This window comes from Aquarana catesbeiana, linkage group LG06 (assembly GCF_042186555.1).
Source record: "Aquarana catesbeiana isolate 2022-GZ linkage group LG06, ASM4218655v1, whole genome shotgun sequence".
Lineage (NCBI taxonomy): Eukaryota > Metazoa > Chordata > Amphibia > Anura > Ranidae > Aquarana > Aquarana catesbeiana.
Window position 1 is genome coordinate 293,431,648 of NC_133329.1, and position 18,153 is coordinate 293,449,800.

Sequence of the window (18,153 nt, forward strand, 5' to 3'; positions counted from 1 at the left end):
CTGATACCACATTACAGGAAGGTTCGACATTTTGTCCAAACACTGGCTGTTTGGTCTGTGCAGGGGACATCCCTGACATCAGAGCTTCGAATTCACAGCTGCACCCTCACACTCATTGCGGTTGTATGCCCCGGCTTGCCCACCAATCCCTGGCTGTACTGGATGGATGTTTACACTGCTGCATGTCCTGCTAGACTGCACTCATTTGTTATCCATCTGATGCCTCCATTCTTGCCTCGGCTGCTGTATGTTGCTAATCAGGTTTTTAAGATAAGTGTGCTACGTTTAATTAGTGTCTTTGCAGTTTAACTTCTGAACCTTGCTCTCTGTACGTAACGCACTCCTGAACCTTGCACTCTGTACGTAACACTCCTAAATCCTTCCACACTTAGCATAACGCACTCTTCCACAGTTTGTGCAAAACATTTGTAATGGAAGCTTTTTATTCCTTTTTTTTTTTTATGTAGTGGGGGTTTGTGTCTCCTTCAGCCCCTCCCACTCTTAAGCATTTGGCAGCACCCATTTTGCTACGCAGTTCAAAAGTGGGGAGGTATGGGTCTATAGGACCACCTAGCAACCAATTACCTGCTGGTAACTTGGAAAGTTAAAAGAGAAGTATGGCTTTTTTTTTTTTTTTATACTTGCCTAGGTGGATGCAGCATCAGACCGATGCTGCAGCTGTCCCCTGGCATCTCTGCACTGAGAACCGAGCCACCGAACACAGCCGATGGCTCGGTTCTCACAGATCCCCGAGAGCAGAGCTGCTGACTGTCAGTGTCTCTCCTCTCTGCTTCTCCACGCTTATTGGAGCACTGAGCTGCGGAGGGTCGGGTAGAGGCCGTCTCAGCAGCTCCCTGAGACTGCTATCCATCAAGGCAGCTGGCAGATCCAGACTTGGGAAGTCACGATGACTAGGTGCCTGGACTGATGGCAGTGACGTCCGCTAAAAACAGGTCACGGGAGTGCAAAACGAATTGCGCTCCTGTGACCCAGAGGAGAGAAGCCCAGCCTAAAAAGCTCAGGCTGGACTTCTCCTTTTTAACTCTGGCAGCTCCCGCTGTCTATTCAGCACTGGTGTTTCTCTCTCCAGTTCTGCCCTGCTCTGCTCCCCTGTGTCTCCCCCTCTGCATGCCAAATAAGGCAGAAAGGGGCAGAGCTGCGAGGGGTGGAGGGCTGTGCAATGCAAAAGGGGTCCAGAGGTGTGGGGGCTGTGTCTTCACACCCCCTTCTGATGTTGGAAGGGGCGTCGTGGGATCAAATTTACCTTCGGACTAAAGCCCCTGGTCTTTTTCCCACCTAGCAACACCCCTGGGTGAGGGGTTTGAACCACTGTCAGCGGTCTTTGTCCCTGTTAGCGAGATTCACTCTCTAACAGCCCTGATTACCAGTGTCCCCAGGAGTGAAAGTGAGGGTAAGTCCAAAATGTTGTGCTGCCACTAGAACAGGAATAGAAGGATCCTCTTCCAATGGAGACACTCGGTAATAATTGTCTAAGAGGGAATATTCCTCTTATTGGAAAGATATCCTCTCACTTCCTGTTTAGTCTACAAGACAGGAAGTCAAGGAAAATGTTCGTAATGAGACACAGGTGGCAAAAAAAAAAATGTAAACGGTTTTGACCCGTTTAAAAAAAATATGGTGGCTATTGCTATGCTTTCAGGTATAAGTTACTGTTCAAAGACTTATGGGGTGCATTCTGGTTCTATGGCAGTGAAATTATTCACATCATATCTTGATAGCTTTTTAACAATGTACAGTGTTTTGTACATATTTTACTGTCTCTGTTCTAGCCATAATAAAGAATTTAAAGTACATGTTTTCTTTTTTTTTTTATTTAGCCAGGTGAACTTGAAATATTACATTTTAATATTTAGCATTCTCTTTTTAGGTAGAGGATACTTTTCACATTTTTCAGGCTGTCACTTTCAAGCCTGTTGATTTACAGAGTTCAGTAGCTGAAGCTGAACCCATCTCTTGGCAAACAGTGTCTGTGATGTTGTGTTTACTAACCATGCTTTGGGAGTCTCTTGTCCTGTAATGTTTATGTAAAACCTAGATTGTGTACAGAAGAAATACAGAAATTCACCTGTGGGCTTTAGTGCCCACAGCCACACATATGCGTCCATGGGCAGGAAAGGTTTCTATGCTAAGAGCAACTTGCGGTGCATTTCCAGCACAGTGACCTAACTGCGAAAGACTGCTCCCAATCTCAAGTAATGATTGGGAGGCAGCGGGACTAGCGCCTGATCATGTGACCCCTGTGAGAGCTAATCAAAATTAGAGAGCATTCCTTCCTGCCCCCCCCCCCCCCCCCCGGGTGTAATAACCTGGTTAAACAGAATGCTGGAACTGGGCAGGAGAAAGTTTATAATCTTGTCACAAAGTCACTTAGCCACTTCCTGTCCAAGGACGTTATACGACATCTTTGACTTTCAGTGGGAATATCTGAATTATGCCTGCAACTACCTTGTTTTCAGCCGGCGATTCTTTGCACCATAAGGACAATCATAGCGGCAGTTCCACTGCTTGATCATTCTTACAGGTGACAGGAGGGGACAACCCCCCTCCCGCCACCATCTGGTGCTCCTCCGGGCTCCCCAGTGCCATCGGGGACCCAGAGAAAGAATCAGCCGCTGCCGGATGACGACAATAGAGATTTCCGGTGACCAGGTGCTCACCAGTCATTTCTATGACGTCAGAGGCCCGGGCACGACGTTGTGACGTCACGTCTGGGCCGCGGATGTAAACAAATCCGCGATCGCAGCTAGTAAGCATGAGATTGTGGTAAGTGCCGCCCACATATGTAAACGCTGTTCAAACCACACATGTGTGGTATTGCCGCGTGCGTTAAAGCACGAGCAACAATTCTAGCACTAGACCTCCTCTCTAACTGTAAACATGTAACCTATAAAAAAAATTTAAAACGTCGCCTATGGAGATTTTTAAATACCGAAGTTTGGCGTCATTCCATGAGTGTGCGCAATTTTAAAGCGTGACTTGTCGGGTATCTATTTACTCGGCGTAACAATCTTTCACATTATACAAAAAAATTGGGCTAACTTTACTCTTTTGTTATTTTTTAAATCATGAAACTTTTTTTTTTTTTTCAAAAAAAAAAAAAGGGTTTGAAAAATTGTTGCGCAAATACCGTGCAACGACCACCATTATATTCCCTAGGGTGTGTATGTATATGTGTATATATATATATATATATATATATATATATATATATATATATATATATATATATATATATATATATATATATTATATTTATGTTTGGGGGTTCCGAGTAATTTTCTAGCAAAAAAATTATGATTTTTACATGTAGGAGAGGAGTGCCAGAATAGGCCCGGTATATGGAAGTGGTTAAGCCATGCTTTTTAGTTATTTGCCAACTGAAGTAGGATAGATTACAAATGGCATGTTCCACAAAAGGTGTTGTATACACAGGGAAAATAATGTGTGGATCTGTATGCAAATATTGACAAACTAGCACACGGCCTCTATTCCCCGAGTGTCTCATGGGTTTTTACTAGGCTAGCTTGACTTGGTTTATTAAGAAGACAGGAATAGATTTGTGAGTACTAAAGGGATTAGTGTTGGTCTGCCAATTATGGCTTTTTGCAGCCGGAATTATGGGTGTTTACATTTCTGCAGTCGTTCTGCCATGTGAATGAATGACAAGCTGACAGCAGACGAATATTTCCATAGGTAAATACATATGCAGTGGTCACCTGCGGTTTGGGGCAGAAGATTGTTTCTGTATGCAGACAGATACATCCATGCTTAAACCTCTGCCTGTAAAGCTGGCTATACACAGCCTGAATTTTGTCTGGTTCCTGATGAACCAGCTGAAATTCATTAAGTGGGTGGTCTCGTTGGCACCCTCCCACCTGACTCCCTTTTACTGTAAAATCGAAGTAGCCAGCAGACTGTGGCTTTATCCAATTGGATGCAGCAACTGTTTGAGTATATTCTCAGCCACCTCCAGAAAGTCAGAATACAATAGCCCGACAGGGGGATTTGTCAATTTGCGCTCAATAGCATGGCACCCTCCGTGGTTCACGTAGGAAAGTTTTCCTCTAAGCAAGTTTTATAACTATCAATTGCAACAGATTTTAACCAGAACACAAGTTGAAACGCATCCAAAGGCAAAATCTTTTTGTTTTTACCTTTTTTGGCTAGAGTGATGAGGGGTAAATCTGGTGGGTTCCTCATACTGTCATAACCCTCCCTGTTTGACCTTGTGACCACTGTTACTGGAACTGAATATGAGAAAAAATACACATTCGGAATAGATAGAGGGGAAACCTTTACTTGGGGACACTTGTTTTGTTGGCATTTGTCTCAGAGGGGATTTATCTCACTTTTTGGAGAGATTTTCTCTTTCATTCTGTTGCAATCTGGTTGGTAAAAACATAATGCTGGGCTGCCCACACCTGCACATGAATGTCTTATGTGCTTGAATAGAATGTACCTGTAATGCAGGAGCAGTATCCTGTTTAAGTTTTTATAGAATGTTTGTTTGTGCACAGAGGAGCACAGCCTGGCACTAGCTATTTACTGGCCGGACTGCAAACAATGCAGAAGAATGCAGCCATCAAGGAAGGTAAGTATGGACCTGCATGGAAAGGGGGGTATTAAACAGCTAAATGCAGGGCAAGCATTGTATATCCTCCCAGAAGTGCACCCTTTGCACACCCTCGGGCACGCACAGGGTGATCTGTGATCACAGATCGGGGTACAGGGAGCCTTGATTGGGCACAGTGATCACATTACCAGTAGTAAATTATGACTGTCATTCATGACGCCATTGTTAACTACTGTGATTGGCCACCGTGATCACATGGCACAGGGCCTATCACAGTAGTACTTAATGGCTGCATGAATGTAGCCGAACAGGGTAAAAAATGATTGCTTATACAACCATCATGCCTGAATAAGCAAACTCGGTGTAAAAAACAAAATGCCAATCACCCCTTCAGAATAGTAAAGTGTTACTATAGTGACACTGCACTGCTCTGGTGACAGTATGTAAAAAACAAATTAGATTTTTTTTTTTTTTTTACATATTGTATCCAGAGCAAGTTCAGTGTCACTATGATGACATTGTACTGCTGTGGCGGGGGTTTTGATATCACTCTGTCTGTGCTGCCAGCCATTGTCTCTGATCACCGCCATGCAGTACATTGTCACCAAACTAGTACCGCCAGTCAGTTTCCCTAATCCCCACCACACCAGTCATATTGTCCCTTATCACCGCCAAACCAGTCATAGTGTCACCATAAGGACTTGTTCACATGTGCAATGCTCTCTGAAGAGCCATCTGTGTTTGGATTACTTTTGAGAGCATTTGACAGGCAGTGAGAAGGCATTGCATCACCTCCTGCTTTAACCCCTTGGACCCCGCATAGGCATTCCCATTGCTGCTAATCCACAAGGTCTCCCTGCTCCCCAACCTCACATGTAAACAAGCTCTAATAGTGCAGCCAATCACAGTTCTCTGATTACTACCACACCAAACAGTGTAGCTAGAATCAGTGTTTGCCACCATACCAGACCAATGCAGCAAGCAACAGTTTTCTTGATCACTGCTACATCGGTCCAGGTGCCACCAGACCAGTGTATGCCAAAAACAGTGTTCCTTATCGCGGCCACACCAGTTTCAGTGTCACTGCAACAGTGTAAGCAGCAACAATGTCCCGATTGTCGCCACACCTGTCCTAGTGTTATTAGACCAGTGTAATCTAACAACAGTGGACTTCATCACCACCATACCATACCAGAGTAGCATTGCCTCTGCCTGCTGCCTATACTAACCCTGGCCTGTTTTATGGACCATGTTTCTGCCTGCTGCCTAGACCTATACTGGGCTTGTTTGCTGACCATGTGTCTGCTATTCACCTTAATTGGCCTATCTGCGCGTCCCACAGACTTCTTTCCTGTGAGACACCAGTCCCAGCCATCCCCTGCCGACAGCTGCACTCCTGGAACCACAGGAACTCTTTTCTTCAGCCTCCTGTACTTCCTTGCCAGGGAACATGACATTCATGGGGGCAGCTACGTACCAGTAGGCAAGACTTGCTTGGCCTATAGGAACTGTAGAAGCAACCATTACTGTACATTGCATTGGTTTTGACACAGTTGGTTGATATGTGTAAAATTAAGTCATTTTGTGGGTGTTTCCATTATCCTAGTTCTCTGGGGCCTCAAACTATGATGGGTAGTCAGGAAATTAGATGCGTAATTTATGCCCTTAGAACACCTGAAGGTGTTCCTTGGAGTTTGGGCTAGTCTGTGACTAGGCTGTGAAAAAGTCTCACCGATATATCGCCATACTCGAAGAGTAGCAGAATCGGTTTTGAGGTATAATTCTGAGTATGCCTATGATGTGTGTTAGAAATACCTAAATAATTAACAACTTAACAACTTTGTGTGAAAAAAAATTATATCCATTTTCTTTCCTGCATTTTCAAAAATCGAGTCGCAAAAACTGACATTTTCTAAAGACTCACTATGCCTTTCAGAAAATACCTTGGGAGTGTTTGATTTCCAAAATTGGGTCATTTTGTGGGGTTTCCACTGTCCTGGTGCTCCAGCGCCTCCAAAAATGTAATAGTAGGTAGTCAGGAAATTAGATGTAGTATAACCTATCTTCCTGGAAAGTTTGGGTGCTCTTTGGATTTTGGGCCCCTCTGTACATCTAGGTTGTGAAAGTCTCACACGTAGTATCCTCATATTCGGGAGATGTAGCAGAATGTAAGCATGCTTATGTTGTGTTTAAGAAATGACTGGTTAAAATGACAACTTTGTAAATAAAAAAAAAAAAATGTAATTTCATTTTCCAAAAAATTGAGACGAAAAGATTACTACTTCAAAAACTCACAATTCCTCTTACTAAATACCTTGGACTGTCTGCTTTCCAAAAATAGGTCATTTTGGGGGTATTTGTACTGATTATGCTGAAATCTGAAAAATAGCCTAGGCAGGAAGGGGGCGAAACTGTTTGGTCTTGAAATGGTAAACAAAATAGATGTTTAAAATGTTGCTGTAAAATATTTGTAAATGTTATTCCATCATTAGGTTTACATGTGCTGTATTCTTCTGTTTCAGACACTCCCCTGCTTGGTTAGAATGTGTAACAAAGAGCGCCTTCTAGAGGAAAGAGTAGAAGGTGCAGAAACCTTAGCCTATCTAATAGAGCCTGATGTGGAGCTGCAGAGGATTGCCAGCATTACAGATCATCTCATCTCTATGCTTGCTGACTACTTTAAATACCCCAGCTCAGTCAGTGCCATCACAGACATTAAGAGGGTGTGTATATATGATTGCCTATTTAGTTCAAATCAATTTTGCTGTTACATGGAACTCGCACACAAGATTTCTTTAATATAGTTAATAAGATGCCTCTATATAGAAATTAAATGTGTCCAGTATCTACATAAGAGATGTTTTGCTTTGGATTATATGAAGGGGCCCATCTGTTTTAGTGTATATTACCTAGTAACATATGTCTGGCCAGTGGTTGGTTGTTTTTAGCTACATAGAATCATAGTTTTGTTTTATTATTTTAGAGGCATCAAATTATCTGAAGCAGTACATTTTATATAAGTAGCATATGCTGATAATTACTTGCATTTTCAAGCTGCCTAGATACAGCAGTAGGCAGACCATGCTCTGAGTTTTGTTTTAAAAAAGCATTAACGAGAGCAGTAGTGATGAACAGTGATGGGCCACAGTCAGACCACTAAAGGTTGCATGAAATGGGTTCCATGCTTTGCACATCTAGCTTGTTCATAGCAGAGATATATAATAAACCCTATACAGGAAAACTGTTATAATACTAGGCTGAGCTGCTGGACACAGCATTCCTACTATAACCCACAGTGCATCACATTCTTTCAATGGAGATGGAGCAGTTGAATGACAGGATCTCCACTGCCCATTCACAGAACAGGATGCACTGTGGGAGACAGAGTAGGTGTTCTGTGAATGGCAGAAAAGACAGAAGGGGTGAGCCAGCAAAGCAACTTCTCTCAGTAGCAGCAGCTGCTGATGATGATGCTTTGGTGTCCCTTTATTTGGGCTATTATGACTAGGCGGCAGTAAGGTTTGTTTGAGCATGTAACCGCTGTGATTGGCTGTCAGTGTTCACATGAACAAGAGCTGGTCCCACTGGCTCTCAATCATTACTAGCGGTCTTCAGTAGCTCAGTAACTTTGTTGGGAGCATGCACTGAGTGTCCATCCTATTTGCCTCAACATACATGCATTATGTGAGTGGCAAGAGGTTAACCTTCACAGCAGCAGAACAGAGCTACTCAAGACAGTATCTGTTGGCTATGAAGAAGGCACAGCAAGGAAGGTTTTTACCAGAAGCCGCTGCCTGCAGATAATAAAATACACAATATTACAGCTAAAAAAAAAACTATATTTTAGTATTTAATAATTGTATATTTAGATCCCTGGAAGATTTGCAACTTTATTGATCAGAATAGTATCACACAGGAAGGTACATTTTAGATGATTTCTTTTCTATTTCCCCTATGAACTGATAACCGGTTTGTAAAATTCATGTTGTGGTCATTGTATGACTGCATCAGTTACCGCTAGAATCATACAGGTTTTACAAGTGGGAAAATTTTGGTTACATTTTAAAGTCTGCCCCTATTGGGCCCATAGGAACTGCTTAATAGTTAATGCTTAAAGTGGTTGTAAAGTCACTCATGTAAAAACATGTAATCCCTTTTCTTACATCAAGGTTTAATGTGCAACATCTGTAGTTTTTAAAAATGGTTCTGCAAAATACTTTATTTTACAGCACTCCTGGGCGCTCACGTGACTTGCCGGCGCTCTCCCTCCTCGATCCGAGCTATACAGTGGGAGGGGCTGTGTTTCCCCACTGACGTCAGCCTGGGAAGAGAGGAGGGGAGCGGCGGAAGGTTACGTGAGCGCCCAGCAGTGCTGTAAAGAAGGTACCATATTTTGTGGCGTCATTTTAAAAAACTAAAGATACTGCACATTAAACCTTGATGTAAGAGAGGGGATTACATGTTTTTACATGAGTAATAATAATGCTATAGCAGTGAGAGGGAAGGGGTGGAGAGGAGATGGCTGACAGGCAGGGAGGGGGAGAGGGAGAGACTGTGGGATGATGGAGGACAATAAACTGACCATGGTATCAAGGGCTCAGCAGCCATGATAAACTTGATCAGCTGTCAGAGGGGACATCAGGACCAGGCAGGATCGACCAGGTACTGTAGAAGATACAAAGAGGCTATTGAAAAAGCATTATGCTACAGCTTTTTCCTTTTTTAAAGGGACAGGAGCATTTTTTTTTCCTCTTTTCTTGGGGATACCAATCACTTTAAATATTTAATGGTTTGTACTGTGTGTGCATTTTTTATAAAAACATGTGTAAAGGCACTTTTTTGGCCCTCTATCATGTTTTTACTGTTTTTAAAAAGGATACTCTAAAAAAACTCTAAAAAAAAAAAAAAAATCCTGTTCCTTTAAAGCAGGGGTTTGCAATTAGTGGGCCTCCAGCTGTTGCAGAACTACAAGTCCCATGAGGCATAGCAAGACTGACGGCTGCAAGCATGACACCCAAGGACAGAGGCATGATGGGACTTGTAGTTTTGCAACAGCTGGAGGTCCACTGATTGCATATCCCTGCTTTAAAGCATGTTAAAACAGCACAGTGCTTGTGCTGTGTAATTTGTCCCATTGTATGATGTAAAATACCTGGTTGATCTTGCCTGTTCCTGTGTCCCCCTGTGTGTGCTGACCACAGTAATCATGGCTGCTGATCCATGATCAGTTTACGTGTCTCCGTCATCTCACTGTCTGCTCTCTGCTCCGAGTCTCCCCCTCTCTCCCTCCCTCCCTGCCTGTCAGTTCCGAAGCCTCTGTGTGAGAGCGATCTCCTCCCTGCCCACTCCCCTCCCCTTTTGCTGCTCTTCCCTGTGGCTTGAAAACACCATTTATAAATGACTGCCATTGCTTCTGTTTTTATCATCATCTAAAGTGCTGTGTGTCCGTTTACAAAAAAAATTCTAATCCTAAATACCTTCTTCCAACACCGATGTGCAGTCACGTGACCACCCACTGCTGGCCTGAGATCTGGCTGACGTTAGAGGGTTATCTCAGGCCCTCCCTCCTCATTCCTTAGATCGGGGAAGGAGAGCAGAGGAATGTCACGTGACTGCACATCACGGTACTTTAGATCTTCATAAAACAGAGAGGATGGTAGTTATTTATTATCCTGACTTTACAACCACTTTAAGGTAAAAAAAAAAATTAGCTACTATTTCTACCTCCCCCTACCAGTAAACACTTACCCGTCTCCTCTGATCGATCCAGCGCTGTCCTAGCTACAGTTCTTCCCCCTTCACTTCCTAGTTTCACAGGAGACTCTGACAGCAGCGGGAGCCATAGGCTTCTGATGTCAGTCAAATCCTGTGAGGAAGGGTGGGGGGAGGGGGCAAGCTAAGTCGTTTTGTTATGTTTATGACAAACAGAGTGTGCCAACCCATGTCCCCAAAACACACGGCTTGCTGTGGGGGCACCTAGAGGAAGGAGATGCGGACGGTGCCAATGTGGGACTGCTAAATAATGGGGAAGGGACTGCTCTCTGCAATATTATTGCAGAGAGCAGGCAAGTATTAATTTTAGTTAAACAAAAAAAAAAAGCTGTAGTATCACTTTAAGGGTCAGTCCACCGTTATTTCAGTTTCACCTGAGTGCAGGACAGCTGAATTGTCCACAGGCTTCTTTTGGACACTGAGATTTTGGAGCATACATTGGTCCACCAACCTGTCACCACTATAAGGGAGTCTCATTAAAGTTGTTGTAAAGGCAGAAGGTTTTTTATCTTATTACATTCTATGTTTTAAGATAAAAGGTATTCTGTGTGCAGCAGCCCCCCGTAAAACCTACCTGAGCCCCTCTTGATCCAGCTATGTTGCCTGAGAGACTCGGCTGTTCGAGACTCTCCCTCATTGGTAGAGACAGCAGCAAAGCGCTATTGGCTCCCGGTGCTGCCAATGAGGAGAGAGGGGGGGCGGGGCCGGGACGTGGCTCCACATCTGAATGGATACACGCAGCTGCCCCCATAGCAAGCTACTTGCTGTGGGGGCATTCAATAAGAGGGAGGGGCCAAGAGCGCCAAAGGGGGACCCAAGAAGAGAAGGATCTGGGCTACTCTGTGCAAAACCTCTGCACAGAGCAGGTAAGTATGACATGTTTGTTATTTTTAACACACACACACAAAAAAAAAAGACTTCATTATCACTTTATTATATTTTTGGCAGAAATGGAGTTGTTTTGGGCAGAGTTTGCTCCTGAAGCCAGCTGGAAATTCAGCCTACTCCTGCCTGCTTACAACCTAAATAGCTGTTTTGGATAATAATATATTTTAAGCATATTCTCATGAAAGTGAAATATAAATATAAGCAGTTCCTCTGCACTTACATTTGAATTGTTTCCTTGCTATAAATTATGTGTGTGAGTTTGTATTTCCTAAAGAATGGAAATCTCTTCTTTTTTTTTCATTGGTTTTATCAGTTGTGTTGCACTGCATGTAGGTTTCTCTTGAACTCCCATGTTTCTGCTCCTTGGTTAGAGCAAACCTGTCCTCTTTCCCCTCTTGTTGTACACTACAGCAGCAAGAAACAGGGCAACTTTGCACCGAGGAGACAGACTCGGGAGGAGCTATAGACGAATCCTACTGCACTGCAGACTTTCTTACCTTTCCATTGTCACAAATGACTCCGCAATCACAGCTTGTCTCACCCCCATCTCCAGAGTCCAAAGTGAGTATATACTATTTATTGGTAGGTTCTAGTGTGTATTTTTTTTTTGCTTGAGCATAGAAATGTGGCATTTTGCTTACTGCTGTAAGGGGGGAAAAAGAGCACTGAAAAAAACTTATCAAAGAGGTCTGGTGCATATACATTACAGTAGGGTCCAAAACTACTAGGTATATGAAAGCATGTTTATTCTCAAACTCAAGATAATCCTTTACACTGATAGTAGTAACTATTAAACAAGTTCATCAGTTTTTATTCACAATCAACTAACAATTTTGAAAAAAATGATAAAGGAAATAGAGTTCTTGCTGGTGTACCTGTACTACGTTTTGGACTATACTGTAAGTTATTTTGACATTCCATTGGACCAAGCTTTTCTCTATCTTTGTGTAGTACATGTTGTTTGATCCTTTTGTTTTGATGGTTGTGTCACATTGAGACCGTTAGAAATGGGTTAAAATTTGAAATCCTATATTCATTTCCACATTGATTTTCAATTATTTCTAGCTTACCCCTTTTAATCTGAACAATCTTGAAGTTTGTAAACTTACTTTGTGAAGGATTCCACACATTTACTTAAACTCTGTTGGAGGTATTCACTGTGCCCTGTGAATATGCACTACTTTGTCACACATTTCACAGAGCCCGTTTTCTGAAAGACCAAGGTGCTGAGAGGAGGAACTTAGGCCAGTCATACACGATTTGAATCTTCCTGCTGTACCGGCTGAGATTCGAACCGTTAATGGCCAGGCTGAATGTGCCAATTTGATCAATCAACTTGGGTACAAGCAGCCTGCCGGATTCTCTTGCGATTATAGCTAGCGGCTGCTATAGTCTATAGCCATAATCACTGTCTTCTCCCAGCAAGGATAGCTTCCCTCACTCTCCCCCGCTGGGAAAAGACAATGGCCCGGTAGGAGGGATTCCTGAATCAATACTGCCTATGTTGGTGGGTATATTCTAGTGGATTTCTTTCCTGCAACCCATTCAGAAAGTGCAGTGCGACTCACGAATGCGCAATAGGAAACCGGCTGTGAAGCCTAAAGGGTTTCTCTTGCAATGCCAGCACCTGCACCCAAAGCCGATGGACGAATCTGCTTGCGGTGCCCACATCGTCAGAACCCTGGACAGGTAAGTGTCCTTATATTAAAAGTTAGCAGCTACAATATTTGTAGCTGCTGACTTTTTTTTTACATTCAGACTGGAACTCTGCTTTAAGTAAATTTAACGAAATTTCTACTTTAAGCAACTTTTGCATTTTATGGATAGCATTCATAGCACTTTGCTTTCATTTGTTGCCTGAAATTGCTTTTTAATCATCGTCTAAATCTCAGTTCTCCTGGGGTTCATGACCATTTACAAAGAAAAAATTGCATACTTTATCTGATCTGGTTTAAAATGCTGTTTCCTATTTTCTGATTTGAATACGCTGACAGCTCACACTAACAGTTTTGGACCTATTGCAAAGCCCAGAGTAGCAAAGTTTATGTTTAGTGTATGTGTGCTTCCTGACTGAATTAGCTGAAGGTTGCAAAAAGTTAAATCTGTGAAAACTTGTTTATGATGCACATGTTCCAACAAATGAACACACATTTTTCATCTGTAGTGTTCATTTCGCTTTCAGTTTTTGTTTTTGTTTTTTTGTTGGTTGTGCATTTTCCTATCTATGCATATGTTTTATTTAACTAGGTGCCATTTAGATATACAGTTGTGCTCATAAGTTTACATAACATTTCTTTCACTCATGGTTAGTGTTTGGCTGAAGCCATTTATTATCAATCAACTGTGTTTACTCTTTTTAAATCATAATGACAACAGAAACTATCCAAATGACCCCGATCAAAAGTTAACATACCGTTGTGATTTTGGCCTGATAACATACACACAAGTTGACACAAAGAGGTTTAAATGGCCATTAAAGGTAACCATCCTTACCTGTGATCTGTTTGCTTGTAATTAGTTTGTGTGTGTATAAAAGGTCAGTGACTTTCTGGACTCCTGACAGACCCTTGCATCTTTCATCCAGTGCTGCACTGATGTTTCTGGATTCTGAGTCCTGGGGAAAGCAAAAGAATTGTCAAAGGATCTGCGGGAAAAGGTAGTTGAACTGTATAAAACAGGAAAGGGATATAAAAAGATATCCAAGGAACCGAGAATGCCAATCAGCAGTGTTCAAACTCTAATCAAGAAGTGGAAAATGAGGGGTTCTGTTGAAACCAAACCATGGTCAGGTAGACCAACTACAATTTCAGCCACAACTGCCAGGAATATTGTTCAGGATGCAAAGAAAAACCCACAAATAACTTCAGGTGAAATACAGGACTCTCTGAAAATATGTGGTGTGGCTGTTTCAAGATGCACAATAAGGAGGCACTTAAAGAAAGATGGGCTGCATGGTCGTTTCGCCAGAAAGCCATTAATAGGCAAATGCCACAAAGTATCCCGCTTACAATACGCCAAACAGCACAGAGACAAGCTGTCATGAAGGCCACGTACCTGTTGTGATACCGAAGTAGTGGGGGGGCCTCCCTTGCACCTTGGGTCCTTAAAGCCTCTGGAGATGGAGACAGACTTGGTGGGGACACCAAGTGGCAGGGGTGCCAAGGGTGTGGAGCACCATGCAAGCCTTAGTCTGGGATCCGAGCTGAGGTCAAGTCCAGTTGGGCAACGGAGCATAAAAGGGTTAATCAAAAGAAGAATGGTTGAGATCCAAGCCGGGGTTGGTTCCAATCTGGCAGCTGAGTACAAAAGGGGCAAAGAAGTAGAATGGTTAAGGTACAAATCCGAGGTCAAAGGCAAGCAGCAAACAAGAGTAGTCAAACAGGTTTCCAGGTCACAACAGGTTCAGACAGATCACACACTAGCACAGGAACAAGGGGGACTGAAGATAATCCAGCAATTTGGCAGTGTCTGGGCTGGGTTTATATAGGGAAGTTTGAGGTCACTTCCTGTGCGCCTCCTGGGGATTTTCCCGCCTTTTTCCATCAGGTTGATGTCACTTCCTGTGCGCCTCCTGGGTATTTTCCCACCTTTTTCTATCGGGTTGAGGTTACTTCCTGTGCGCGTCCTGGGCATTTTCCTGCCCTTTTCCATCAAGTCTTCTGTGCAGGTGCGGGTTGGCGCCCTGAGACATCTTTGGCACATGCTCAGTTGACACGGATTTCCTCTTGCGGCAACGCGCCATTGGTGCATGCGTAGTAAGCCCTGGACTCTTACAGAGCCCCCCCCCCCCGAAGGGGCGGCCCCTGGACGCCGTCCGGGATAAAGCTTGCTGAAAGAACTGCCGGAGAAGATCTGAAGCATGGATATGCAACTCATAACTCCTCCACTGTACTAGAAATTGGCATCCACGGCCCCTTCTACGGTAGTCCAGGATGGCCTCCACCTCATACTCCTCAATCCCTTTAATCCTAGAGGGAGGCGGAGGATGGGCCCCACATTCCACAAAGGGGTTCGAGGCCACAGGCTTCAGGAGGGAGGCATGGAAGACGGGGTGGATCCGGTAAGTTGAGGGTAGTTTGAGTTTGTAGGCAACGGGGTTGAGTCGGAACAGGACAAGGAAGGGCCCAATTTCTTGGAGGGACAGGCCAACTTTAAATGCCTGGTAGACGGCCAAACCTTGTCTTCGGTTGAAGACCCAGGTCCCCCTGCCGCCTTCGATCATAGATGGTCTTGTAATCCAGCTGTGCCTTGGCCATGGTATCCTTTATAAGCTCTAAGTTTTGTGTAGAAACTCCACTCTGTTCCAGACAGCCGGGACCGAAGCGGAAGCTGGTAGGACAGGAGAAAAAGAAGGGTGGTACCCCAGGTTGGCGTAGAACGGTGATTGCTTAGTGGTAGAATGTATTGTGTTGTTGTACAAAAATTCTGCGCAAGGAAGCAGGGACGCCCAATTGTCCTGGACAAAGGTGGGGAAGCAACGAAGGTACTGTTCAAGAGTTTTGTTTGTGCGTTCCGTTTGTTCATTGGTCTGAGGGTGGTAGGCCGAAGTGTAGTGGTTCTCGATGTCTAGAGCAAGACAGAGCTGCTTCCAGAATTTAGAGGTGAATGAATTGGACCCTACGATCTGATACGATATTGCTGGGGACCCCATGGAGGCGTATGATCTCCTTGATCAAAGCCTGAGCTGTTTCTGGAGCGGAAGGAGTGCCAATCATAGGAAAAAAATGAGCCATTTTTGTAAGGTGGTCCACAACAACAAATATAGATGTAAACCCATCAGAGGATGGTAGCTCCACTATGTAATCCATGCAGATCTGTTCCCAGGGTCTGGAGGGAACGGGCAGCGGGTGTAGGAGACCTCATGATTTATTTTCCGTTTTGTTGTGATTGCATGCCGGGCAGTAATTGACGTAAGTGTGGCAGTCTGCCTTGAGGGTAGGCCATCAAAAGGTTTGCAAAAGCAGATCGGTGGTTTTGGTCACCCCGAAATGCCCTGCTAACTTGTTGTCATGGCAGAGTTTGAGCACAGGAACTCTCAGTTGAAGGGGCAAAAACACAGCATGGTCGTGGAAGAAAAGTCCGTCCTTTTCTTGCAGATGTTCTCCTGAGGGCAGTTGGTCTAGAGAGGAGGCCAGCTTTATCCTGCACAAGAGGTCATCCGTAAGTAGGAAGAAATTATAGGCAGGAAGTATCGCGTCCGTTGTTGGCGAGTCATCTGATGTGGGATACATGCAGGATAGAGCATCAGGTTTACAATTCTTGGATCCCGGACGGTACTTGATATGCATTTGAAATCGGGTGATTAAGAGAGCCCATCTGGCTTGTCTAAGCCTGAGACGTTTAGCTGTATGGATGTATTCCAAATTTCTATGATCAGTGTAGACAAGTATAGGGTGCAAGGCTCCTTCCAATAGATATCGCCATTCTTCCAGGGCCAGTTTAATGGCAAGGAGTTCCCAGTCCCCTACATCATAGTTCCTTTCGGCAGGGGACAACTTCCTGGAAAAGAAGGCAACATGCATGATGGCTGTGGTTCCCTGGTGCTGAGAAAGGACTGCCCCAACCGCAATCTCTGAAGCATCGACCTCCAAAAAGTAAGGCAGGGCTGGGTCGTGATGACGAAGGACCGGGGCAGAGGTGAATTGCTTCTTGAGTTTGTCGAAAGCTGTTTGTGCTGAGAGGGACCACAGAAAACTGAAGTTTTGCTTGGTGAGATGTGTGATAGGTGAAATTTATTGAGGAGAAGCCTTTAATGAATCTTCTATAAAAATTGGCGAATCTCACGAACCTCTGGACACTCTTACGGTCTGAAGGTACTGGCCATTCAAGAACTGCATTTACCTTCTTTGGGTCCATGGAGATGCCAGAAGAACAAATAATGAGGCAAAAGAATTGTATGGTATCTTTCTCAAACTCAATTTTTCAAGCTTGGCGTAGAGTTTATGGGTTTGGAGGCGAAAAGACTTTTCGCATGTGGATGTGATGTGCCTCGAGGGAAGGTGAAAAAACAAGGTAATCTAAATACACTATCATAAAGAGGTCAAGAAAATCCCGAAAGATGTTGTTCACCAAGTGTTGGAAAGTTGCTGGGGCGTTACACAGCCCAAATGGCTTGACCTAATACTCAAAATGGCCAAACCTAGTACGAAAGGCTGTTTTCCATTCATCGCCATAGAGGCAACGGGTATCGATTCTTGATTGTGATACTGTACAATTCTCTGTAGTCGATATATGGTTTTAAAGAATGGTCCTTGTTTTCCACAAAGAGTCCAGCGCCAGCAGAAGAGGTAGACGGCCAGTTGAACCCTTTCCTAAGATTGTCATCAATGTATTTTCGGAGGACTTCTAATTCAGGCTCAGAGAGTGGGAAGATCCTCCTAAATGGTATTGCAGAACCAGGAAGAAGCTCAATGGGGCAATCATATTGCCGGTGAGTCGAAGACGTCTGGGAAGTCTCTGTAAACCTGGGGGAGAAGAGTGTTGTCATCTGTGGAAAGGGGTTGAGCCATCAAACAGGCTCGTTGTGGGAAACAGTGGTGTAAGCAATAGGGTGAGCCGAAGACACAACTTCAGTGGAACAATCAATCTGTGGCTGGTGCTGTGAAAGCCACGGTAACTCCAAAATAACCGGAAAAATGGGGGAAGAAATCACATCCAGCCGAAGATATTCCCAATGGTCTTCTTCGGGGGTGGCCAATATGAGGGTTGTCTCATGGGTTTTGGGACCCGAGGTTGGTGTGGAGACATCTGCCAGATGAACGGTAAATGGCTGGGGCTTCTTGCATAGTGGGATTCCATACTTTTTTGAGAAGTGGATGTCAAAAAAGCAGCTGCAAGCCCCAGAGTCAATAATGGCTGCTACTCGGATTATCCTTCCCGGTATCTGCAAAGAGGCAGAG

The 18,153-nt window shown here is 44.0% G+C and overlaps 1 protein-coding gene across 7 annotated transcripts in view; it reads left to right on the plus strand.

Annotated features, from left to right (window-relative positions):
- The window catches only part of ARMC8 (armadillo repeat containing 8), a 229,174-nt gene that overhangs the window by 90,598 nt on the left and 120,423 nt on the right, over positions 1–18,153 (plus strand). For 5 of the 7 annotated variants that reach the window (XM_073633455.1, XM_073633458.1, XM_073633460.1 and 2 more), the window contains 2 exons: positions 7,117–7,317; positions 11,666–11,815. In XM_073633455.1, the coding sequence (XP_073489556.1) occupies positions 7,117–7,317; positions 11,666–11,815 (351 nt within the window). The remainder of the gene's footprint in view (positions 1–7,116; positions 7,318–11,665; positions 11,816–18,153) is intronic. The other 2 variants (XM_073633457.1, XM_073633459.1) reach the window with 1 other exon arrangement.